Raw genomic sequence first — 25,936 nt, forward strand, 5'->3', positions numbered from 1 at the left:
TAGTTTTATGAAGGCAGTCTAGTCCCCAGGGAAGGGGGCAGTTTGTTTTGGGGAGAGGCTTTTATCATCTTTGTTTTAAAGTTGAAGTATGAATTAAATTCCTCCCAAAGTTAGTTCGACCTGTGCCCAGGAATGAGCAAGGGCAACTTGGAGGTTAAAGGCAAGGTGGAATCAGTTAGGTCAGATTTCTTTCATTGTCAAAATTTTCTCACTGTTAGAATTTTTATAAATTTTATACTGTTATACAGAGTCCTGTTCTGTCACCCAGGTTGGAGTGCAGTGGTGCCATCATAGCTCACTACAACCTTGAATTCCTGCGCTCAAGTGATCCTCCCTTCTTGGCCTCCCAAAGCACTGGGATTACAGGCGTGAACCACTGTGCCTGGCCTGGTATTTTAAAAATATATTCATGTTGTTATTCTATATTTTCAGCAGCAAATTTATTACAATGTTTGTATGATTGTCTTACAAAAGTATCTTATCTCACTAAACTGAGACTCTAGTAAATACTCTCAATATTTTATAAAACAGTGTCAGGCCTGTTAAGCATCATTTATGATGCTTCAGCAAAAATATCTTTCCACATCATCATCTGAATAAAAAACACTCATTTTGAGAATACATTTTCCAGGCAGTTCCTTTGCCTCCAGGGGGAATATTTTGAGGCCTCCCAGTGACCATAGGATTAAAAGACTTGACAGGAAAGCCCTAGAATTCTTGAAGAGCAAGGCTTTTGAAAGATTCATTGTTGTGGACTCTCCCTTTGAAAGAGACCACTTTATCTTGCTCCTAAACATCTACAGGACAGACATAGCATTTTCTGAAAAGAAATTCTGGGTAATGTAGAAGAACAAATGTAGGTAGGTAATCTAGTATGGGTAGTGTGTAATGTGAAGAATGATAGTTCCATTTTTATGGTTGCCATAACAATCATACAGTTGTGCAAAAAATGTGTATAGCTTTTATAGAAGGGAGCTGGCACCATTGTAATGCTTCTTCTCATATCAGAACAACTGTTTTCAGATCTGAAAAATAGGGGTGGCTTAACCCTTCCCCAGTTAGCTCAGCATGTTCCCTGAGAAGTCTCTTTGGAGCTCCAGGGCTGTTGAAATGCATTCACCACTTGCATTTGCATTTTAGCCTGATAAATGGATTGAGAATTAAGGATGATGATCCTTTCAACAGCAGGTTCTGAATTCCTAACTTGGGAATTCAAAGGATGAGAAAAGAAATACATTGTTCCTCAAATAGAAATCTAGGAGAGATGTCTAGACATAGTAAATTCCTTCACTTTGTGACTATTCTTAATTCTGTCCACTAGAATTTAAATCCATTAAATGCTGTCCTTTACCCCACTGTGCTTAGTCTCAGATAAAGTCATATTAAAATTTGGTTACAATTTCTGTTTTATTTTTACATATTAACTATGTCACTTCTGGAAATTGAGAAGCAAATTTTAAGTGTAGTATACTTAAGTCAAAATGTATTCATACATATTCTTTCTTTTACTACCATTTTCCTATTTTTATATCTCCTTTCCTAAGGAAAGTACTTGGGACTTGACTTTCTCAGTCATACTAAGGAGTATTCACTATGAAGAAACTTTATATCAGAACTCTGGATGGAGGTTTTCAGGTTGAGGGTGGGAAATTTTCAGGTTTGGATGGGATATCTAAAATGAAGTAATTGTCAACCTAATCAGAGAAACTTTTTCTCGTAGAGATTTGGGATAAATTATTACTTTTGCCAAAATGCATCCAGAGTGTTTAAATCTTAAGATAAAGTCTGGAATTCTAGCTGGGCACAGTGGCTCACACCTATAATTCCAGCACTATGGGAGGCCGAGGCAGGTGGATTACGAGGTCAGGAGATTGAGACCAGCCTGGCCAACATGGTGAAACCCTGTCTCTACTAAAAATACAAAAATTAGCTAGGCGTGATGGCGCATGCTCCTAGCTACTTGGGATGCTGAGGCAGGAGAATCGCTTGAACCTGGGAGGCCGAGGTTGCAGTGAACGGAGATTGCGCCACTGCACTCCAGCCTGGGTGACAGAGACTCCATCTCATTAAAAAAAAAAAAAGTCTGGAATTAAGGGTAAAAGTAGGGGAGATTTCAGTCTCATTGAAATAGAACTTGGTCTAATTGAGTTATTTTAATAACTTCCCTTTTGGTGAATTCCTGTCCCTTTGAGTCATAGCTCTGTAATTCTGTGACCTTGGGCTTCTTTGACCTTGAGCAAGTCACTTAATCCTTCTGGGCCTCAGTTTCCCCACCCACAAAATGAGAGTAAAAATAATACCCACCATTGTTATAATTCTATCCCCTTAAGGGCCATCTCTAGGAAATAGAGAAAAAAAGTGTTTTTAATGAGAATAAGATTTCTTGTATGTTTATAAAATCTGAGAAGATTTTATAGATTATATGGAACTTTTTATGCTTTAACTCTTAACACTTTATATTTAGGGGCTTAGGTATTTGATCCTTCTGTGGTATTATTTCCTGGAAGCTTACAGTCCCTTTGTTTTGTCTGATTTTAAAACTTAATTTGTATTAATTAGTGTTCTCATAGGCTGTTTTAAAGTAACTGCAATCTGATATTTTAAATCTGGATTATAGGTAAACTACTACCAGAGATAAAAGAAGAAAGAGATGTTCAGAGAGAGCTTCGGATAGAGAGACTTTCTGGCCCGGTGGGACTCGGCTGCCCTCATTGCACCCTTAGGCATGGAAAGCTGCATTCTGAACACCAGCAAGCCTAGATATAAATCTTCTTGGACAGGAAATAAAAGAGTCAGAGACCAAGCCATCTCTGCCCTGCGTACAAACTCTCTTGGTTGAGTTGTGCCCAGTAGTTCAGTGCTTTCAGGTAAACTAACTTGGTGGATTCCGGGCCTTTGCCCAAGTTCTTCTTCCCCAGATAGCCTAGGCCTTACTTCTGCACCTCCTTTGAGTCATCTTCACGAGCCATCTTCTCAGTGAAGCCTATCCTGTCTATCCTATTCGTAATTGTAATCAGTACTCTCAGTGCCCCTTACTGTATTCTAATGTTTCTTTTTTTCCTCCATAGCAATTAATTTCAGTACTATTTATTTTTTATCTCCTCCCCTGTAGAAATCTTTGTCTGTTCTCAAATGTGTCCCAAACCCCTAGAGCAGTAGATAGCCACTAAATATTTGTTGGATGTAGCATTTCTTGTCTTTCTCTTGATCTCTGATATCTCCTTCACATTGATATTCCACTGGTTCCTACAACTCAGACTTGTTCTTGACACTAAATAAGTGAAAATTTAAGAAAAAGGCTACAGTTATTCACAGTTATAAACAGTTTAGAAAAGAAAGGAATGGGCATATTTCTTGAAAAAAGTCACGTTTGAAGAGCTGTATGGTATCAGAGGGAGTCAGCTAATTCTTTGTGGCCATAAAGGGCCTGAATTTTGAAGTTTCTCAGAGTCAGATTTCAATTCAGTGTATAAAGGTGCTTGCTAACAGGTAGAGCTGTCTAATTATTGCCTAATGATGCAGTGAACTCTTCCTCTCACCTCTCCATCCCAGCTTTCAAGATGTGGATTTATCTGTGTGCTTGGTTTTTGTTTGGGGGCATTCAGAGGATAAGATTTGGAGTAGGGTAACCTTCCAATTTGATTATTCTATGATTCTGGTCCCTGAACTGATACAGAGTGATTTCTAGGATTTATTATTAAGTGCAAAAAGCAAAATGAAAAGAGAATTAATAGTATTTGATTATTTGTGTAAGAAAGAAGAGAAAACGAGAAAAATGTATCTATCCGTCTATCTATCTGTCTGTCTATCTATCTATCAATCAATCAATCAAAAAGGAAAACAAACACTGAAAGGGTAATCCAGAAAATGATGAAAATAATTATTTATAGGGGAGAGGTAAGAGCTGGGGGAAGGATAGAGATGGGAATGAGACTTCTCTGAGTATACTAACTTTTGAACCACTTAAAGTTTTGAATATTCAGTAATATAATCCAAAAGGTGGTAAAAGCAAAATTTCTAAAATTGAAATCAAACAAAAGCAAATGGGCCTAATGTTTTTTGAATGTATAGCATCAGCATCTACAGAAAAAAGAATTCAAGTAACTTTTAAGCACTCGAACCATATACCCACAGTGAGTATATTCTAAGGATAAACCACCAAAGAAATCAAACTGAATAGATTTGTTGTGAGTGGTGTTGGCGTTGTAATTCTGAAATAGTTTTGAATATCAAGGCCATTGGGAACTGGAAAAAGAAAGATATAAATATGGAATGGGGGAGATAAGAACTTAATGGTATTAGATTTCAGTTGGGGTTGTCAATATGAACTCATGATTTTTAAACAGCATTTAGGTTGAACCACATGACATTGCCAGTTTTTAGGCCACACATAGTCAAATATTAGCAATTTCATGTGATTCAACCCAATATTTTCTAACTCTGCTTGCTTAAAGGGCCTGGAGGCAATGGTAGCTCAGTAGTAATGAGCATATCTTATGCCCCAGCCTGGTTTCTAAATGCCATTCCCACCAGAAGGAATTTGGGCTACGTAGGGAAGTCAGTGATTATAAGCCTGGGGCAGGGATTGTACAGCTTGAGAGACTTGCCACAGAGATATGGAGGCTCACTTGAAAGTGCTCCCACCAGCCTAATTTGGGAAAATTTATGTATCAAAAGGAATAGTAGTGGCAGTAGTGGTAATGGATTATAACACAGTGAATTTTTTTAAAAAATCAATGAATTTGTAATGACACTGAAAAAACAAACAAACAAAAAACACTGGGACAGGAAAAAACTTCTTTTAATAGAAGATAGCCAGCAAATGTAGGAGATATAGGATTAGCAAACATTTTACAATTTACAAGGCTATAATTCATTCAGGCAAAAGTCAAGTCATCTAAATGCTGAAACCATTGACCAAAAGGTTGTTTTTTCTTTTTGAAAAGAAAAGAGATGGAGTCTTCTTCTGTTGACCAGGCTGGAGTGCAGTGGCATGATCTCGACTCGCTGCAAAGTCTGCCTCCTGGGTTCAAGCAGTTCTCCTGCCTCAGCTGGGATTATAGGTGCCGACCACCATGCCCAGCTAATCTTTTTTATTTTTAGTAGAGATGGAGTTTCACCATGTTGGCCAGGCTGGCCTTGAACTTCTGACCTCAGATGATCTGCCCGCCTCGGCCTCCCAAAGTGCTGGGATTACAGGCATGAGCCACTGTGCCCAGCCCCAAAAGGGTTTTTGAGAGCAGGATATTCACATGATCTCTAAGTCTCATTCTATATGTTACTTATTATTTACAGAGGGTAAAAGGTAGCCTTAACATACACAGTTCTAGCTATTAGCACCTTAACCAAGTAATCCAACCTGACAGCCTAACAGTTTGTGCCTTCTGAAGGTATGCACACCATCACCTGTGAAAATTTGAGGCCAAAATGCTCACCATGAATCTAGTCAAGCCTTTTTACCCAACTTTTCATTTATAGGAAATACAGAGGAGATGAATTTTGACACATTTGGTTTATTTCTCTCTATCCCTTTCTTCCTCCTCCTGTGAGGAAACAATCTAATAAATCCAGAACATGAGACGCTTTACAAGACAACTGACCTGGACTCTTCAAAATAAAAAAGCAACATTATATTTGAAAAACAAAAGATAGGCCAGGCGCAGTGGCTCATGCCTGTAATCCAGCACTTTGGGAGACTGAGGCGGGTGGATCACGAGGTCAGGAGATCGAGACCAGCCTGGCTAACACGGTGAAACCCCCGTCTCTACTAAAAATACCAAAAATTAGCCGGGCGTGGTGGCAGGCGCCTGTAGTCCCAGCTGCTCGGGAGGCTGAGGCAGGAGAATGGCGTGAACCCGGGAGGCGGAGCTTGCAGTGAGCTGAGATCGCCACTGCACTCCAGCCTGGGCGACAGAGCGAGACTCCATCTCAAAAAAAAAAAAAAGGAAAAAGAAAAACAAAAGATAGTTGAACAAGAAATAGGCTAAAGAGACATAACTGCCAAATACAGTGTGGAAACTTTGATTAGATCCTGGATCAGGAGGAAAACGAAAAGCAAAAGAGACTTTTTGGAAACAATCAAAGACATTTAAACACGGTCTATGAATTGGGTGATATGAAAGTATTAATCGTGGCTGTGGTGTTAGTGTTGTGGTTCTATAGAAGAATGCCCTTAGTTTTGGACAATGCGTGTTAAAGTATGGAGAGGGAAAGTATCACCATCTCTGTACATTCTTTTTTTTTTTTTTTTTTGAGACAGAGTCTCGCTCTGTCGCCCGGGCTGGAGTGCAGTGGCCGGATCTCAGCTCACTGCAAGCTCCGCCTCCCGGGTTCACGCCATTCTCCTGCCTCAGCCTCCCGAGTAGCTGGGACTACAGGCGCCCACCACCGCGCCCGGCTAATTTTTTGTATTTTTTTAGTAGAGACGGGGTTTCACCGTGTTAACCAGGATGGTCTCGATCTCCTGACCTCGTGATCCGCCCGTCTCGGCCTCCCAAAGTGCTGGGATTACAGGCTTGAGCCACCGCGCCCGGCCCCTCTGTACATTCTTCTTAGTAATTCGGATGTCAAAAATAAACACACAAAACAACCGGCTAGACATAGGAAGGGAGGGATGGAAGGAGGAAAAAGATAAAGCCAATATGGCAAATGTTGAAATTTAATGAATCTTGATGAAGGGTATATGGATGTTCATTTTACTATTCTTTCAACTTTCCTGAAAGTTTAACATTCTTCAAATGAAAATTGAGGGAAAGAAAATTAATTTGAATGTTTTTTCTGGGCTTAAACCATGGCTTTCCTGGCCCATCCCTTGATCTCTGGCTCCCATAGTCCCAGACCCGTCCTGTCCTTTGTCCTCTGCTTCAGGATGTTGTTTTTTTAAAGTATAAAAAGAGGCACGATGGCTCACGCCTGTAATCCCAGCACTTTGAGAGGCCGAGGCAGGTGGATCACGAGGTCAAGAGATTGAGACCTTTCTGGCCAACATAGTGAAACCCCGTTTCTACTAAAAATACAAAAATTAGCTGAGTGTGATGGCACATACCTGTAGTCCCAGCTACTCAGGAGCTGAGGCAGGAGAATTGCTTGAACCTGGGAGGCAGAGGTCGCAGTGAGCTGAGATCACACCACTGCACTCCAGCCTGGTGGTGACAGAGCGCGACTCCATCTCAAAAACAAACACACAGAAAAAAAAACATAGACTGATGAGAAGTTCATTGAACCGGTGAGTAGAACCGATGAGTAAAGGGATGTAACAGGGCGACCATTTCAGTTTGTTTGGATTAAGTTTCATTACTATCCTTTAAAAAATAAAAGAACTTAATAATCACATTCACTTGGTGTAGAATTTTGCTAAAGCTTGAGTTGACCTTTCTGAGGACCCGAGGTTAGAAACCCCTGGTCAGGTGAAAAGGGCCTGCCCACAGTGCTGCATCATTTCTTTCTGCTAGCCATGTGGCCTCATTAAGTGTCACTTTACCACTGAGTGTTGTGAGGCTGGGGAGGTGGAGGCAAATGGACCAAGGTCACTTTCTGCTCTAAATAGACCATAGAGTTTTCCTGTTCTAAAAAATTTGTGATTTGTGTCTGCTTCTTAGCATCTTTTGTGTGAGTAGAAGTGAGTGAAAGAGTATTATGATATTGGCAACTACCATCAAAAAAAAAAAAAAAAAAAAGGCGCAGCCCCACTGAACAAGGGGACAGACCTAGGTTTGAATGATGATCCCAGCTCTGTGAAATGGAGGCTCAGATGAATTCAGCATCAGATTGTACTGGAATGCTACAGCACCCATCTGGCTGGACTCTCTGCCATGGTACACTTGGGAACACATCCCTGTGAGTGAATGATCCAGCTCTTCCGTTGTTTTTCCTTCTACAGTTTACATAAAAAGTGCTGATTTCTATATAAACTGTGATGCCATCTAATCTAAGAAAGTGTTGGATTGAAAGTTTTATTCTTTATCCACTTAAGGTTATTTCTTAATTTTTTTCCATTGCTTTTTACCCATTCTTCATCATTGACCCAGATCCTCCTCCCCAGAATTACTTGCTAGCACGGAGACAGACCCAGAGTCACGGACAGAGGAGGGCCTCTATAAATTTTGTTAATCTGGAAATGGTCCCTGAACCACAGTTTGTAAAACACTGGTTTATGAGAAAAGAAGATGGGATGAAGACAGAAAGGACACCTTTGGAAACAATAACACTGTGGTGTGACCACAGGATTGAATGCCAGGAAGTCATGAGTTCTAATCCTAAATGTATTTCCCAAGACACAGTGGCAAAACTGAATGGAAAAGTGCTCCACAAAAGCCCTTTGGTCATTTTTTCATTCATCTCTCCATCAGCTATTCATTACATATGTGCCTTCAACGTGCTGGAAGGGATTGTATCCCTTCAGCCAATCTCATTACCAGACCTGATACTGGCTCCCAGCCTGTCACAGCGATAAGACATATCCATAAGTGGCCACCAACATGCCAGAGACAGTGGCTGTTGCCATCAGAGAGGGGGCAGATTGCAGGCATGGGTAGGGCAGATGGGGGAGAGGTGGCTTCCATTCTGTGGGGCTGTGAGGGTTTACTGGAAAAAAAGCTGGCATTGCAGCCAGGCCTTTAACTGCAAGCTATCTTAGACATTGGAGATTGGTGGAATAAGTAGCCCAGTATAGGAACAGCACAAACAACACTTCAGAAAGCAGAGGGTATAGAGAAGAATTTAGCACACGAGGGACATGGGGGAGCATGCAGTCTAACTGGAAAAGTACAGATTGGGGCTGGGTCATGAAGGGCTTTAAATACTAAACTGACTTTCTATTTCTCTCGGTAAGGAGTTGATGAAGGTTTTTGACCAATGCATGCTTTAAGATGCTTAATCTGGCAGCATCTGCAACCTTAGGGAGAACAGTTTCTGTGATGTGGTAGGGGCCATGGCCAAAATCCAGTGAGGTGAATAATGACAAAGTGGTGAGTAAATGTTGCTGTGGCGACTAGACAGCTTCTTCCAGCTTAAAGGAGGTAGAGATGTGAATACCTTGAGGAACCTGAGGGTACAGGGTCAGAGGAAGAGTGTAAATGACAAAGGAACAGAAATTATTTCTAAGCGTTTGTTATTTCCTAGGGTTCTTGGCGAGGTCTTAAGGGATTATAGAAGACTTTTACTTACTCTTCACGTGTTAATTCCCAGACCAATGGCTTTGGGTAAAACACAGTCTTAGAAGTTTTCTGTCTCTTTAAAAAGTTCTCCTAAGCCCTTCAGTCACGTGCCTTCAGAAATTTTGGTTACATAACGTTGCTCTGAATTGGAATTCTGCAGCCTCATGAACTGGAGTCTCATTCTTTCCCTCCCCCACCTGGCACTTTATTTTCTGCGGGTCAGGGTTAGCTTCTTTCTAACCATTGTTGCGGAACTCTTTAAATATTTGGTCTCACAGGTTCTAAAAGCTGGCAGGCCAGGCTGCTCCCTGCAGGTTGTGAGACCAAAGTCTTCCAGAAAAGGAGCCAGTAAAATCCCAAGCATGTTAACCGAGTGTAACAGCTGCATGGTGCACCACCCCCATCACCCTCAACCCCACCGCACGGGGCTGGGCTCCCAAGTGCTGAGGCCAGCAGCTCCTAGCCACTGCGGCTTGTAAGCAGAAGGAGCCCTCATGCAACACATCGTGGTAGGCTCGTAATTGCGGTGATGACAACAGATTAAATCACTGGCTCTCAGCACTGAGGACTGGGGTTTGTCAGGGTCACTCACCGTTCCTTTGCTTCTCCCAATTTTCCATAGTGAGAGAGCAAGCTTGGAGTCTGCTGCTACAGTACAAATGCTTTCTGAGAGCCCTCTGAGTTTTACTGTCGAGAGGTTCATTCTCTTAGTAGTCTAGGCTGCATCTTTCTTTCTTCCAGCATCCTCTCAACACATGAGTCTGGAATGTTGTAATCCCTCAATATACATATGTATTTAGTTATACCCTGCTTTTATCCAAAAATATTTGAAGGCAGTTTACAGATATATATATATATATATCTGTGTGTATATATATACACACACCCGCACACACACACACACACACACATATATATACGCACACACACATATATGTGTAAAATGCAGTGAATTTTGGTGTTGTTTTTGGAGACAGAGTCTTGCTCTATCACCCAGGTTAGAGTGCAGTGGCGTGATCTCAGCTTATTGCAACTTCTGTCTCCCAGACTCAAGCGATTCTCCTACTTCTGCTACTAACTGGAAGTAATAGTAGACTACTCCTACTGCTCAGGAGTACTCACCTACTTCTCCTGAGTCGCTCGGTCTATATGCTCATGCCACCACAACGGCTAATTTTTGTATTTGTTTTAGAAACAGGGTTTCACTATGTTGCCCAGGCTGGTCTTGAACTCTTGGGCTCAAGCAGTCTGCCCACCACGGCCTCCCAAAGTGCTGGAATACAGCCATGAGCCACTGTGCCCAGCAAGTGTTTTTTAAAAATTAGGAAATGAGGCAAAAGGAACACGTGAGTAGGAAAATTAGGCACAGCCAGGATAAGGGTTAGTTCACAAAGTGCAAACTATAAATAAAATCTCCTAGAGGCAAGTTAGGAAGGTTTTCTGAGTTTCCTAGCAGCCAAAGCAAAAAGGAAAGCTTTTTAAAGTTTATTTATTTTATTTTGTACAGCAGACAGTTCATATAGCATAAAAAGGGAAACCATCAAGGATAAAATTTGTGTGTCTGTAAGATACAGATTGTCACGAGAAGAGTGTTTCCTTATACTGCATCAACTTTCCCCATAAGTGCACTCTATAAAAGGATACTGCATGGTCAAATGGGCCCTTGTTCTCCCTGCTTCCCTGCAGTGATAGCATAGTCATTTGGTTGACTTCTTGCAGTGTCCCTTGGGGTAGCCTTGGTGGCAAAGCCCCAAGTAGGACGAGGGCACCATGGGAGGCCTGTGCAGGGTGTTTCAGTGCAGTTCTTCGCATCTCCAAAGGTGCTCCCTTGAGGAATCTTGGTTCTGGGAGATGCTGTCCCACAGAGAAGTGCCAGGAGCAAATGGGTTGGGCAAGAACTATTGATACTGGCATATTAAAGGCTCCTTGAAGCCCTACAATTAAGAAATCAGCCCGGTATTTCCCAAACTGATTTAATCACAAGACCTTTTTTTAAAAAAAATAAAACACTTAATTGGCACATTCAGAAACATTGATCTAAAACAGGGGTCAGCAAACTTCCTGCGAAGGGTCACATAGCAAATATTCTAGGCACAACTAAAACAGCTGTCTGTCACAGCTAGTCAGCACTGCCATTGTATAGAAAAAGTGTGGCTATGTACGATAAAGCTTTATTTGTGAGTAGTGCAATTTGAATTTCCACTATCATTTTTGCGTCACAGAATAGTATTCTCCTTTTGATTTTTTATTTTTTAGTCATTTAAACATATTAAAACTGTTCTCATCTTGTAGGTCATTCACAAACAAGTGGCAGGCCAGATTTGACCAGTGTAATATGGTTTGCCAATTCCTGATCAGGAATAATGTTTGGATGGCTTACCTTTCCAGCAAGCAAGCCTTCCTGAGTACTGTTTGTCAGGTTCCATTTTAATTTAGACTTTTATGTTTCTGGTTTAAGAGCAGATTAAAAAGTGTTAAAGGTAATAGAGAGTTGGTTTGAGTCCTTACAGGCTAGTCTAGGATTTTCCTTAGAAAGCAGTTGTGGGTGCTCCCAAAGAAGACATTTACAAACTGATAAACAGTCTTACACTGTTTATCTTACACGGTCACATATGGTTGAATCAACTTCAGGCTGGAAATGTCTTAATGGGCATTATCATTAATGCACCGGATCGATAGAAATGAAAGTCTCAAAGCACCCAGAGACATTTAATTTTAAGAAAATAAAACTTCCTAGTCAACCCTCCAAGTAATCTAGTAAACTATGGTTTCCCACCTGCAACCAAGCTAATGGAGTTCTTTTTTATTTTGACTAGGGGAACATTTTTTTGGCTTTTATGATGTCATTATGATGAAAGAAGAGGAACCAAACATTCCTACTATCATGTCTGACTTTTTAGTTTCAGTTATACAAGTCCTTTTTATTGAGTACTCAGTGTATATAAAACATTTGGTTAGGTTTTATGGGAGATACCAAAAGGAGACAGAAGTGGATACTTCCTTCTTTACCTTGTGAGCCAAGTTCAAGATCCTCATCAATTACAGCCCATTGCTGTGGTGCCAGGTCTGATTTCACCTCCTGGGCACTTCCTATTGCCATCCATCTGTTCATTCAGCAAACATGTCTGAGGTGCGGCCTCTGTTCAAGGCTCTGGGAACACAGCCCTTGGAGCACACGTTCCAGGAGATCAGTGTTTCTCTTCTCCTCTGGCACTCTTGCTTACAACCTCTTTTATATAGTGGAACCAGAATTACTTCTGTATATCTTGAGGCTTGAACCTTCATGTTCCCTACACTGTGTGTGACTCTCCTCGAAATATTTAGTGGGAGAGTGGGTCTCCTGATTAACCACACTTTCTGGGATCTGCACTCTAAATGCTCTTGTTCCCTCCACCTGAATGGCACCCAGCTTTCCCTGCCCTATTGTCTTAGCATCCAGTGGGGACACAGTTTTTATCAGATCTGTAATCTTGAAGCCATTAACTATATTAAGCCAAATGCATCTTGTAACAAATATTACAAGATAGCTAAATCTATGTACAAACAATAATACATATCTGATCAATTGTTTTTTGATTGAGGAAGATTCTCTACAGTTTTTATTTTTTCCATTTACAAAAGTAATATTCAATTGCATTGAAAAATTTTAAAAATATGAAAAAGTACACATTAAAGGGAAAAAAAAATTAATCCATAAATCTAGCACCTGTCGATCAACCCTATGAATATTTAACATATATGTTTTACTTTTCTTGATTTGAAAGTCACATTAATTTTTTTAAAAAATAGTAAACAATAAAATTGACCTCCTTTTGCTGTATGTAAAATTCTGTGAATTTTAAGACATGTATAGATTTAGTTCCAGTCCCTCTGCTGCCCCCATACAAGCATCCCTTTCCTAGCTCTGGCAATCACTGATCTGCTCTCTGTCTTTTCTCTGTTTTCCTTCCATTTCGTTCTGTTCTCCTCTTCTCCTCTCCTCTTCTTCTCCCCTCCCCTCTTCCCACCCCCCGCTTTTTTTTTGTTTTTGAGACTGAGTCTCTCTCTCTTGCCCAGGCTGGAATGTAGTGGCACAATCTTGGCTTACTGCAACCTCCGCCTCCCAGGTTCAAACAATTTTTCTGCCTTAGTCTCCTGAGTAGCTGGGACTACAGGCGTATGCCACCATGCCCAGCTAATTTTTGTATTTTTAATAGAAACGGGGTTTCATCATGTTGGCCAGTCTGGTTTTGAACCCCCGACCTCAGGTGATCTGCCCACGTTGGCCTCCCAAAGTGCTTTGTTTTCTTTTTGAGAGTGGCTCTTTTCACTCAGTTCAATACCTTTGAGATTCATCCAGGCTGTTAGATTTATGAATAATTTGTTAATTTTTGTTGCTAATTACTGTTCCATTTTGGGAGTGTACCATAGTCTGGTTGTCCATTTACCATTTAAGATTACTTTTTGGGTTGGGCATGGTAGCTCACACCTATAATCCCAGCACTTTGGGAGGCCAAATTGAGAGGATCCCTTGAAGCCAGGAGTTTGAGACCAGCCTGGGGAACAGAGTGAGATCCTGTTTCTACAAAAAGTTTTAAAACTACTCCAGTATGGTGGCATGCACCTATACTGTCAGTTGCTTGAGAGTCTGAGGTGGGAGGATCATTTGAGCTCAAGAGGTTGAGGCTGCAGTGAGCCATCCAAACAAGGTTATTATTTTTTAAACATTTGACATTTTTGAAATTCTAAAATGTCTTAAAATTAATGTATATATTTAATGTGGTGGGGTTTTTATTTCTTCAAAAGCTATTACAGAATTGATGGTGTATCTTATAATTAATACTCTCTTAGGATCAAAGTATTGTGGTTAGGATTAGAGAGGGCTGTTGGGAGTAATTAGGAGTAGGGTAAGTGGACAGTTAAGACTGAGACAGAGAAAGGCCCCGAGAGCTTGTGGCAGGCCAGCACGAGAGCAGCTTGGCAGCCTCTGAAGACAGGGTCTCGCTCTGTTGTCCAGGCTGGAATGCAGTGGCCCAATCATAGCTCACTCCTGCCAAGGAAGTTTTGAACAGAGGAGCAACACCAGGAAAGAAGTCTTTAAGAACTAAGCCTGTCTTATCACGGTTGGTACAAGTATGGACAACATCATCAGTGTTGATGAATCAGCAAAAGACAGAGAAATGGTGGCAGTGCACTGCTAGTACTGGTTGGAGTGGAGGAAGAACCTAGGAAGCAGTGAGCACTGACTAGAGAGTGTGGCATGGAGGCAGAAGGGCAGTTGCTGCAGAATACCCCAATCTCCAGGCAGTGCCCAGGCAGGAAAGGCCAGAGGTATGGAGAGCCAAGGACAGCTGCTGCCAAAATCTTTAGGTGTTTACATGGTGGAAATGGGTGGGTTGAGTCAGGCATGCTATATGGGAAACTATAAACAGAATGAGAGTTTCACAGGTTAAGAGTGCAGTGTTCGTAAGGATACCGTGCAAGGATAAAATGGTGAACTTAGTATAAGCTTGGTTGTAGTATATAATTATTCTGTGGAAACAGACTGTGATTTGTGCTACTTCCAGGTAGGCTTATTTTATGGTTAACTGTACGGCCCAGTTTTTTTGCAAAGCTTATTGTTGGGTCTCATCCCCCTGTATCGCATGTCAGATGACTTATTCTTTGGCATACCCCCATTTTTTTCACTATAGGAGAATGAACAGTAAATTATCTTCATAGAGGTCCTTAAAGGACAGCTTCCCATCAGACACTGGAGAAGGATATTTTACCAAAGTTGTAAATTGAAGAATAATTTACCAAAGTAACTTGCCGCTCTTGTCGGCCAACTCTTCTTGAGAAGCCTCGTTCATGGAAGCAGCCTCATTTTCACCCACTCACATCTCTTCTGGCTTGGGGTGAAGGAGAAGTAGGTGCCAGTTCACACAGAGGAAGAGAAAATCACTCACCCATTTGTCTCTTCCCAGTCTCACATTTAACTAAAGATCTCATTCTCATAGAAGTTATTTTTCACTTTCCCTAACAGAGCACATATACAAAATTCACTGTTCTTTAAAGCTGTACTATGATGGGGCAAAGTTGCTATTATTTGTGGCATTGCTAATTGTTTCTTCAATCTTTCCTAGAAAAGACTGTATCTTCACCATTGACCCATCAACCGCCCGAGACCTCGATGACGCCCTCTCCTGCAAGCCACTCGCTGATGGTAGGATGGAAATTTCTATAGCATCCTGGGCAGCAGGCAGTCTGCATGCCTGTGTGGTTTGCCTGGCTGCCCTGCGCTCCCTAAGCAGCATACTATGCAAGGCTAGGTTTGCTTTGTGCCTGAACTTGCCACAGGCCTCTGAGCCTTTACAACTATGTGACCTTAAGGTTGTGTTCCTGGGCTGGGCGCGGTGGCTCATGCCTGTAATCCCAGCACTTTGGGAGGCCGAGGCGGGCGGATCACAAGGTCAGGAGATCGAGACCATCCTGGCTAACACGGTGAAACCATCTCTACTAAAAATACAAAAAAATTAGCCAGGCGTGGTGGTGGGTGCCTGTAGTCCCAGCTGCTGGGAAGGCTGAGGCAGGAGAATGGCGTGAACCCGGGAGGTGGAGCTTGCGGTGAGCTGAGATCGCGCCACTGCACTCCAGCCTGGGCGACAGAGTGAGACTCGTCTCAAAAAAAGAAAGAAAGAAAAAAAAAAGATTGTGTTCCTGTGGTGACGTTGGTGAGGGTGAGAATGAGAAATATTCTCTCACTAGACTCTTCTTGGGCCTCAGAAGGGGCAACAGTGAGTGCAAAAGAATGAATTGCAAGCCTTGGCCCTTCAGATAGTTCCAGTGTTGGCGTAAGGTATCACAGAAAGAAAGTTCCTAAGGGCTCTGCTTGGGAGAGACATAGGGTTCTTTACCTGAATTTAACACCAAATAACGTGATTGAAAGGGTACTCTTCAAAGTCATGCTTCCAGTTGGGTAGCAGGAACCCTGAGAACTGCCTCTCTAGGGCTGAGCTGGAGAAGCCTGGGCTACTCCCAGTAGGTTTTCATCTGTCCAGCAAGCTGAGAAAGGCAAACTGATAGGGGCTCTTTAAACATTCTTCTGGGATGTTACTGAGCAGGTAAAAGTAGGATTGAGGCTAGTTGTCTTTGGAAATTATAGCTGGAGGAAGGGAATGCAGCAATTGACTCTCAAAGGAAAAATGTAGGATGTGAGAAAAGTGAACCCTACCAATCCTCCCCTCCCCCTCCCCTCCATTGCCCTCCCCTCCTCTTCTCGACAGAGTCTCACTCTTTTGCCCAGGCTGGAGTGTAGTAGCATGATCATGGCTCACTGCAGCCTCAATCTCCCAAGCTCAGGTGATCATCCCACCTCAGCCTCTCAAGTAGCTGAGACTACAGATGTGCGCCACCAAGCCTGGCTAATATTTTGTATTTATGGTAGAGATGGGGTTTCACCATGTTGCCCAGGCTGGTCTTGAACTCCTGGGCTCAAGTGATCCATCCACCTCAGCTTCCCAAAGTTCTGGAATCACAGGCATCAACCACCATGCCCAGCACCCGCAATCCCTTTTCTAATACCGCAGATGTGCTGCTTCTAGTTTTTACCTATTTCTTGCCCCTCTCTAGGGTGGCTTCTGGGTGACTGCTTTGGCTTTGGTCATCCTCACAGATGATCTTGGCACTAACATGGCCTTTGACATTTGCCCAATGTGGATATCCACCGTTGCAGTTTCCGTCTGCTACCAAGCACTGATGGCCTAGTGGCCTAGTCTTTTAAAACATTGCAAAGATGTTCATATCTCCTGTTTTTATCTTCCTTGAAACTATGGGCAAGATTGCTCAGTATTTTCTTTTTTAAAAATTAATTAATTAATCGATTTTTAGAGACAGGGTCTCACTCTGTCGCCCAGGCTGGAATTCAGTGGCTCATTGCAGCCTTGAACTCCCAAGCTCAAGCAGTCTTCCTGCCTTGGCCTCCCAAAGCACGAGCCACCATGGGATTACAAGCACAAGCCACTGTGCCCAGCCTCAATAAAGAAAGATAAAGCATAACAAGAGAAAAGGTCCCCTGGAAATTTTAGAGAAATTATATCTTTTTAAAATCCAAAATTCAAGCAGCCTACTTCAAAAGGCAAGTACTGGCTTGATTTCTTATATTCTTAGCAATCTCTGTTGCATGCAGAGGCTTAGGCATACCTGCTCGGTATGTAGATGCCACTTCCCTAAGCCACAGTGTGAAAAATGCCCCTAGGCTGAAAGCCAGGTGACCATGGACCTCATTCCTCATATTTTCCTTCCCTCTAGGTTCACACCTCTACTGTTTGTGTAATGCTTGGACAGAATTGCTTCCTTTGTTTTGTCCAGTTTCATAGTTGATAATAGCAGAAGGATACATCTACTACCTGTTCCTCTGTCTCAGCTGGCCTGGAACGCTGCACCTTGCAGGGATTCCAGGGAGCTGGCACATGTCCTACCCTACTCACTGCATACACTGCAATTTTATGTCTAGGGTACAAGTGTGTCAGCAGAGGTTTCTTAGAGGAAGTGGTCAAAGATATGGTAGGAAATATAGACTGGGGACAGATTTGGGGACAAATTTTCAGACCAAATAGTGTTTTTTGTTTGTTAGACAATGGAAAGGCAAGCAGATGTTGTTCAGCAAGAGAGCATTCAAAAAGAGGAAAATAATTTAGCACTTCAAGGAAAAGGAGAGAAACTAGAGGCTGGAAAATGAGTCAGAGAAACATTGCAATAGTTACGGACTTGGACTAGATGGTAGCAAAATCAATAGGGGGGTTGGAGTGGGAAGGACAGATGTGAGAAAGGGATAATGACAGAAGAATCTATGGAAATGAATACTGGGGTTGAGGGAGAAGAGTCCAAGATGGTGCCAAGGTTTCAACCTGGATGACTGGGAGATGGAACCCATAAGTTAGAAATGGGAATCAGGAGTACAAGCTGGTTTGGGAGAGAGTATGTTGGCGTGGAGTTGTCCGTCTGATGATATTTATGTTAGTTGCTGCAAATTCTTTGTAGAAGAGCTGAGGTATGTATAAATAAGCTAATTAGACGCAGCCCATGGAACTATATACAAAGAGCCCTGGAGGAGAGGAAGCAATGCACCAAAATGCAGTGATTTTATTTGAATAATGGGATCATAAGAGATTTTTTTTTCCTTTCTTTAGTTTCCAAATTTTTATAATGTGGCAATAATAGTTTTATAATGAAAAAAATTGTGTAATACAAAAATATTATGAGGTGCCAGAAATCACAGGCCGCTCAGTAGCCTGCTGCACCAGGTGACCAGACACCTTCCATCCACTTAGTTTCTCTGTCGTTCCAGAGGAGCAGTTTGGCAGAGCAGCAGAGAAACGACATGGAAAAGGAGTCAGGGAAGACTCCGAAAAGGCCTGAGTTGGTCAGCAAACAGTTTTACGGTGGCACTTCTACAGTTGGCCTTTGTGACAACAGTTTCTGCCAGGGCCATTTATCCAAGGAGTTGAAAAGGGAAAGTCATTTCCAGTTTGGATTGGGGTGAGATTGGCTAAGTTCAAGTTGAGGTAGTTACCAGTTCATGTCAATTCTTGCTTAGGGGGAAAAATGTTAAAGTTTCAAAAAACAAATAGTGTTTTCTTGGCCTATTTATATCATCTGTAGTTTTGTTTTGTTTGTTTGTTTGTTTTAAAGAAACTGTAAAGTTTAACTTTCCTTTGGTTTCATTAAAATTATCTGAATGACCACTCTGTGAAAAGCAGACAGATGTAACATACCTGGTCCTCACTTTCCCTTTTGGTAGAGTTCAGATGTACTCTGACCAGGACATACCTGGTCCTCACTTTCCTTTTTGGTAGAGTTCAGATGTACTCCAGGACTTGTTAGCAGTGTCTATCAGGTGAGGCACTCCAGTGATCAATTCAACAAATCGCAGTGACCACCTATCTACCAGTAGATCATAATTAGGTTGCAGGCGGAGGAGAGGGTGCCACCTATCTTCGTGAAATCTCAGCTTGGAAGGGATTCTACTAGTCATCCAACCTGGTAATTCTCCACTTTTCTTAGCCTGAAAACACACTTCAGGAGAACACTCCCATGAGCATTACCCAGCAATGTAGAGTTTTTTCACCTTTGTTCAAGAAAATGTTTAGTGATATAAGTGAATAGGAGTGGCATTATAGTGATAATCCAGAATCTGGAGACAGTAATCGTGCGCCTCAGTGTTTTATTATCGTGCCAGGTCACTTGCAGCCTACCTCACAGCTGACCTCAACGCTCAAGTGTGGGAATGCCACAGTTGTCAGATCACCCTCTGGTTTTTGAATTACCTCCACCGCATCCACTTACGGAATGTCTAGATTGCATTTGAACTTTCTACCTTAGAGGCAATTCATTCTGCCTTAAGATGGCTTGACTGTTAGGAAATCCTTCCCTGTAATGATCTGAAACACTGCTCTCTTCCTGTAATTTTCCACTCATTAGTCCCATTTATGCCTCTTGGGGCCCTATAGAACAAATCTAATGTCTTGTTTGACAACCTGTCAGTTACTAGATAACAGTTATCATGTGTCTTCTGAGTCAAAAATTCTCAACTTAGCATCCTAAATATTCTTTGGGGTCCAGTGGATGATGAGGTGTGAGCCCATCTCCCATGTCATGGAGTCATTTCTGCTTTTATGAAGTCTGAAGTTCATGGCTGCCTGTATCCAGACTTCGCCTCCCTGGCTATTAGGGCCTGCGCTCTTCTTGCCAGTTCCTCCTTATTGGGCAGGACTGGGTTCAGAGTAACAGCTACCCATTCTCTTCAATTAATCAAGCATTGTGGCTTTGCCTTAGTCTCTGAGGGAAAATTGTCAGCCTGACCAGCTAGGACCTTTATTCAGCTTTTCATTGATTCAGGCTCCCAGCAGATCCTGCAGGAAATTGAACTTCACTTCTCCAGCATCTTGTTTCTCTGAAGTTGTATTCTCTAATGTGTGCTCTGCTGTTGAACTTACAGGGTTACCCTAGCCAGGCCTTAGAAATGAATGAATGGGAAGGGGGAATGATGGTTAATGGGTTTCAGTTTCTTTTTGGGTGACGAAAATGTTCTGGAATTAGATAGTTGATAGTTGCACAACTTTGTGGACATACCAAAAACCACTGGGGGAAAAGGAGTGAGGGAATAAGTGAATGAGAAGAAATAAACATATCCACTTATCCTTGAGGCTTTCTGGAAATTGGAGTTTATACACCTTAACCACAATTTAGCAGAGGTCTTTATGGAATGCCTAGCTGGATATCATAGTCACATCCCTCATGTCCATCTCTCCTCCTTGCTGCTTTCCTCTCTGAACCATGAAACTACAGCCCCAGGTGCACAGCCCTCTGCTCCGCTGCCCGCTCACATTTCCCATCCCCACAGAGTGCAGCCATCTGACTCAAAAAAAGAAGGGTCTGTCCCACTATCTGCATAGAAAATACTTGGTTAAGTTAGAGCAGCATCCAGCCTAAGGGGCCTCTGGGATGCATATTACCTACTGTGCTCAAGGAAGCACCAGTCTGCCTGCCTGGATTGTCTCTGCGGCCTGCCTGGTTGCATGGCTTTTTTGGGGGAGGATGGAGCAGACAGCTCTGTTCCTGGGAGCCCATAGCAATAAGGGAATAGAGTGAGAGTCTAGGAGCAGTGCCTGTAAGGATTTCAGAGACTTCCTAATAAACTCTCTGGCTCCCCAAATGGTTATGTTTGTCACCTGCTGAGAATTTCCTGTATTGACTGATCACCTTTGGAGGCAGTGAGGAAGTAGGAGCTAGAAATTCTTGTGTCCCCCTGTGTGCCCAGGCTTTAGCTAGAAAGCCTGAGGGATAGGATGGGGTGGTAGTTGTTTTAAAGAGCAAAGGGCTGAGATGAAGTCACTGGACCTGCTACTGGGAAGAAACAGGAAACCTGAGAGTCCTGGAGCTTCTGAGTGAAAAGGTTCATGCATGTCTCTAGCAGCCAGGCCAGGCCTCTTCCTGGGCTCTTTTCTCACCTCTGGGAAGACTTCTCCCCAGCAGTCATTCACCCCAGCCCCTTTACATTTCCCTTTGCCCTGCTTCCTCCTCTTGCTGTACCAACTGAAGTCTCCCTCATCCTATAAAACCTTCCTGTACTCTGCTCCAGCTCCAGAACTTTCACTTGTGTCTGTCAGGACACCTTGGAAGAGTTGTCTTTACTTGCTATTGCTTTCTCACTTCCCGTGTATTCCTTATCCCATTTGCAGCGTGGCTTCAGAATGCTGGCTGCAACAGGTTGCCCCAGCCTCAGTTCACTAAGCATCTCTACAGCACTTGGCTCTTTAGTCTGCTCTTCCTCCTTGAAATTCACTCACTCTTCCTTGGACTCAAAGGACCCTCCCTGCTCTTGGTTCTAAATGTGGGCTTTTCTTCTCCAGTCGCCTGTTTAACTCACCTTTCACTGCCCAGCCCTTCAGGCATCAGTGCCCCTCCTTTCATGCTCTGCAGTCTTTGCACTTGGTGTCCCCTGTGCCTGGTTTCCCCTTTCCCTGCAAAGCCACGTGGCTGATTTCTCACTTCCTTTCAGGTTTGATTGGTCGCCTTCTCAGTGAAGCCTTCCCTAGCCATTTTGCCTCTGATTCCACCCCTCTCACCTAGCCACCTTTCCATTTTTTTTTTCTCACCACTCATCACTTGCTAACTAACATAGGTCAAAGGTGGCTTTTTTCTTTGCTTTTAAGATGGAAGATATTTGATATGTTTATGTTGAGAGCTAGGAGATGACAGAGAAGGAAAAGTTGAAAACACAGGCATGAGGAGAGTTGATTGTTTTGCAGGATCTTGAAGAAGAAGGTGGGAGATGAATCAGAGCATAAGTGGAAGGCAAGGCCAAGGCAGAGGAAGAACGCCCCTCCCCTCCCCTCTCCTCCCGTTCCTCCATCCCCTCCCCTCTCCTCCCGTTCCTCCATCCCCTCCCCTCTCCTCCCGTTCCTCCATCCCCTCCCCTCTCCTCCCCTCCCCTCTCCTCCCATCTCCTCCCATCCCTCCTCTCCCCTCCCCTCTCCGCCCCTCCCCTCTCCTCTCTTTTTGGATGGAATCTCGCTCTGTTGCCCAGGCTGGAGTACAGTGGCACAATCTTGGCTCACTGTAACCTCCACCTCCTGGGTTAAAGTGATTCTCTTTCCTCAGCCTCCCGAGTAGCTGGGACTACAGGTGCACGCCACCATGCCCAATTAATTTTTGTATTTTTAGTAGAGACAGGGTTTCACCGTATTGGCCAGGCTGATCTCAAACTCCTGACTTTGTGATCTGCCTCCCTCAGCCTCCCAAAGTGCTGGGATTAAAGGCGTGAGCCGCCATGCCCAGCCAGAACACCTCTTTCTATGAGACAGAGAGGCAAGACATAGTTGATGGGCCCCTGCTAATGAGGGATCACACCTGGCCATATCCGCTTCCACTGTGAAGTAGAAAGCCGAACGCTGCTGAGAGGGCTGACGGAGCGGTGAAGGAGATAGTCTGAGTGGAAAAAAACAACGCAAACTGCCTTTCCCCTGCTGCCACCCTGCAACAATCAACACAGAAGACTGCTATGACCAAATACTTGGGTGCTTTTTTGCCATACACAAAGCAAGCAATTAGTTCTGCAGCATATGCCAGAGGGTGTCCTCCAATTCAGTTCTGATATTCTCTGCCTGGAGATAGCATCAGATCCCAAAGATTGAGCTCCTGATCCCACAAGACTGCCTCATGCTTCTGATGCCAGTCGCAGGCTCCAGGTTGGTTTACTTGTGATTCTGTCTGACCAGCTCTAAGTTTGGGATCCTGCAACCCCCTCCTTGAGTTTCATTAATTTGCTAGAGTGGCTCACAGAAAACTCAGGGAAACCCTTAGGTTTAGTGGTTTATTATAAAAGATATTGCAAAGGATACAGATAAACGGTTGCCTAGGGTGAGGTATGGGGGAAGGGATGTGGAGCTTCCATGCCCTCCCCAGGCATGCCACCTCCATGTGTTCAGCTCTCCAGAACCTCTCTGAACCCCTGTCCTATTGGGCCTTTTATGGAGGCTTCATTCGATAGGCATGATTGAAGCGTGGACACCCATGTAGAAATGTGATTGGGCAAAAAGTGTTTGATCTCAGTGACAGACTGAGTGGAGAAACTCAGCAAGGCCTGTCCAGATGCTTCTTGGCCTCTCTGTGCAGCATTCCCTCTTCCAGGTTATCGGGCAGGACCCCTTTTGAAATGGAAGTCTTCCAACCCACAATCAGACAAGGTAGGTCAGAGAACATTTTAATAGGAAGAGGGGAAGATTAGAATCCTGCCTTGGGGAGAAAAAGAAGCTGGTGAAAGGAGGGCAGGAGAAAGTCAGAGAGATTCAGTGGCCTAAAGCTCCCCAACGTTTTAACAAAAGACTGTAATAAGGGCTATAGGAGTCATAAGCGAGGAACCGCGGATGAACACACACGCGCGCACACACACACATGTCCATGTCACGCACACATCACAGATAGGATCGGGAACTGACCAGGAATCCATCAGACAAAGCATTGGCAAACACTGCTTAGGTATGTCTGGGTTTGAATCCTACAAAGTCTGGAGAATAATAAGATTTTCTTCAGTAATTCTTAGCCTCCCAGGTGTGGGAGCAGAGGTTGCAGAGATCCAAACTTGGAGGTTTCAGGCCGGGCACAGTGGCTCACACCTGTAATCCTAGCACTTTGGGAGGCCGAGGTGAGAGGCTCATTTGAGGTCAGGAGTTCAAGACCAAACTTGGGAGTTTCCTGGCAGGGAGAGCTGGAGGGGCAGCAGGACAAGGATCTCACTGAGCCTGTTTCTTCTCCGCCCCTTGCTTTTATGATAGAATCGGCTGGCGTCTAATCAAAGTTTTACAAAGTAATCCTGGAACCACATTTGATTCCTTTTCCTCTCCAGACTATTGTCATGGTTTTTTCAGTAATTTCCCTCCCTCCTCACTGTCTCCCATCCACCTTGCTGTCCAGTGGCATGCACAAGGACCAGATCATGTAGCTTTTCTGCTTGAAAACCTGCTTGTACCTATGGGTTAGGTCTGCAGTTCTTTAGCAGAGCTTTGTTACCAAAGCCCTTTAAGATTAGCCCTCAGTCTCCTCTCCTGCCACCCCACTTCCCGGTGCACAGTGGGGGCTGGTCACTGCAGGCTCTGCTGATCTTCTGTGCCCTTTCCTGCCTCCAGGCCTCTGCCTGCTCCTTTCCCTCTGCTTACAAGGCCTTGCCTCCCTGCCTCCTTCTGTCAGATGAAATCTCCTTCTAAGAACAACATAAACCTCTGCAGAGCTTTCCTTTCCTCCTAGCAGAATGCATTGTTTCTGTTTATCCTACCAGCAAGTATTCTTCATGTCTTGGATATAGCAATAAACATCATTACTTCTGGATTTAATTCTCTTTTTTGTTTATTTCCTAAGAGCAAGGTGTTCCTTGGATATCTCTACTTCCTGAGTACCTTGGATATCTCTACTTCCTGGTTGCTGCCCTGCATTTTAAAAATGTTTGGTCTAGTCAGATCTAGCCAGGCAACTTATTGCATACCTTCAGTGTTTCACTCCTTTTTCTGGTTCTTGCCTTGCCCCTTTATTTCTGTGTACTTCTGTCCTTAGTTTTGTGGGTTGCCTGTGGGTTCATATCCTGACATATAAACCTGATCCACTTTCTCTCCTAAAAAATTTCTTTGGAATTGGGCATACTTTTCCCTTATTCCATTCAAGTGTTTCAATCCATCTGTCATGTCTCAGTGGTACCTGTAAGATCATTGGATTTATCTTATGTTCATGCTGCTGTTACTCCAGCTCTGTGAATTGGCCCATGTGAGGCTCACTTCCTTCTTCTTATTTCCTTGCCAAGTGTCTTGCGTGGCCTGCACTGCTCTTCTCTTTTCATCCCTACAGGCTTCTGCAGCAACTCATGTCTTCATTTTATCTTGTCATTTCCTCCACTTCCCTCCTGCCTGTATCCTTGCTATTTTCAAATTCAATAAGTGCTAATTTTCTGATAAAATTAACTTCCTGAATGAACCCTAACGTGGTAGTAAAACAAAATTTGTGATCTAAATGCCAATTTTTTTCCCTTTAGTTATATTGGCAAATAGTCTTGCTAGTTAAGAAATGCCTTTTAAACACCAAGTACAGTGCTAGGTGCAGTAGCTTACACCTATAATCCTAGCATTTTGGGAGACCAAGGTAGGAGGATCACTTAAGGTCAAGAGTTCAAGACCAGCCTGAGCAACATAGCAAAACCCAGTCTCTACAGAAAAATTAATTAATCAATTAATTAATAGCTGGGCATAGTGATGCACGTCTGTAGTCCTAGCCACGTGGGAGGCTGAGGTGGGAAGACCACTTGAGCCTGGGGGTTCAAGCCTGCAGTGAGCCAAGATGGTGCCACTGCACTCCAGGCTGGGCAATACAGTGAGACTGTGTCTCTAACATAAATAAATAAATCAACACCAAGTATCTCTTCAGTCGCAGTGCTCACCTATAAGTTGGGAGAAGTAGAAATAGGAATTTGAGGGCTGGGCATGGTGGATCACGCCTGTAATCCCAGGACTTTGGGAGGCCGAGGTGGGCAGATCACCAGGTCAGGAGTTCAAGACCAGCCTGACCAACATGGTGAAACCCCGTGTCTACTAAAAATATGAAAATTAGCTGGGTGTGGTGGCACGTGCCTGTAATCCCAGCTCCTCAGGAGGCTGAGGCAGGAGAATCACTTGAACCCGGGAGGTGTAGGTTGCAGTGAGCCAAGATCGCACCACTGTGCTCTAGCATGGGCGACAGAGCGAGACTCCATCTACAAAAAAAAAGGAAAATAAATAGAA

General features: G+C 43.3%; 1 protein-coding gene across 9 annotated transcripts in view; it reads left to right on the forward strand.

The window, feature by feature from the left end:
- The window catches only part of DIS3L2 (DIS3 like 3'-5' exoribonuclease 2), a 380,375-nt gene that overhangs the window by 230,666 nt on the left and 123,773 nt on the right, over nucleotides 1-25,936 (forward strand). For 8 of the 9 annotated variants that reach the window (XM_065526247.1, XM_074010517.1, XM_065526248.1 and 5 more), the window contains one exon: nucleotides 15,260-15,339. In XM_065526247.1, coding sequence (XP_065382319.1) covers nucleotides 15,260-15,339 — 80 coding nt within the window. Of the gene's footprint in view, nucleotides 1-2,727; nucleotides 2,868-15,259; nucleotides 15,340-25,936 lie in introns of those variants that run through there. The other variant, XM_074010518.1, reaches the window with a different exon arrangement.

Source organism: Macaca fascicularis, chromosome 12 (assembly GCF_037993035.2).
Source record: "Macaca fascicularis isolate 582-1 chromosome 12, T2T-MFA8v1.1".
Classification (NCBI taxonomy): domain Eukaryota; kingdom Metazoa; phylum Chordata; class Mammalia; order Primates; family Cercopithecidae; genus Macaca; species Macaca fascicularis.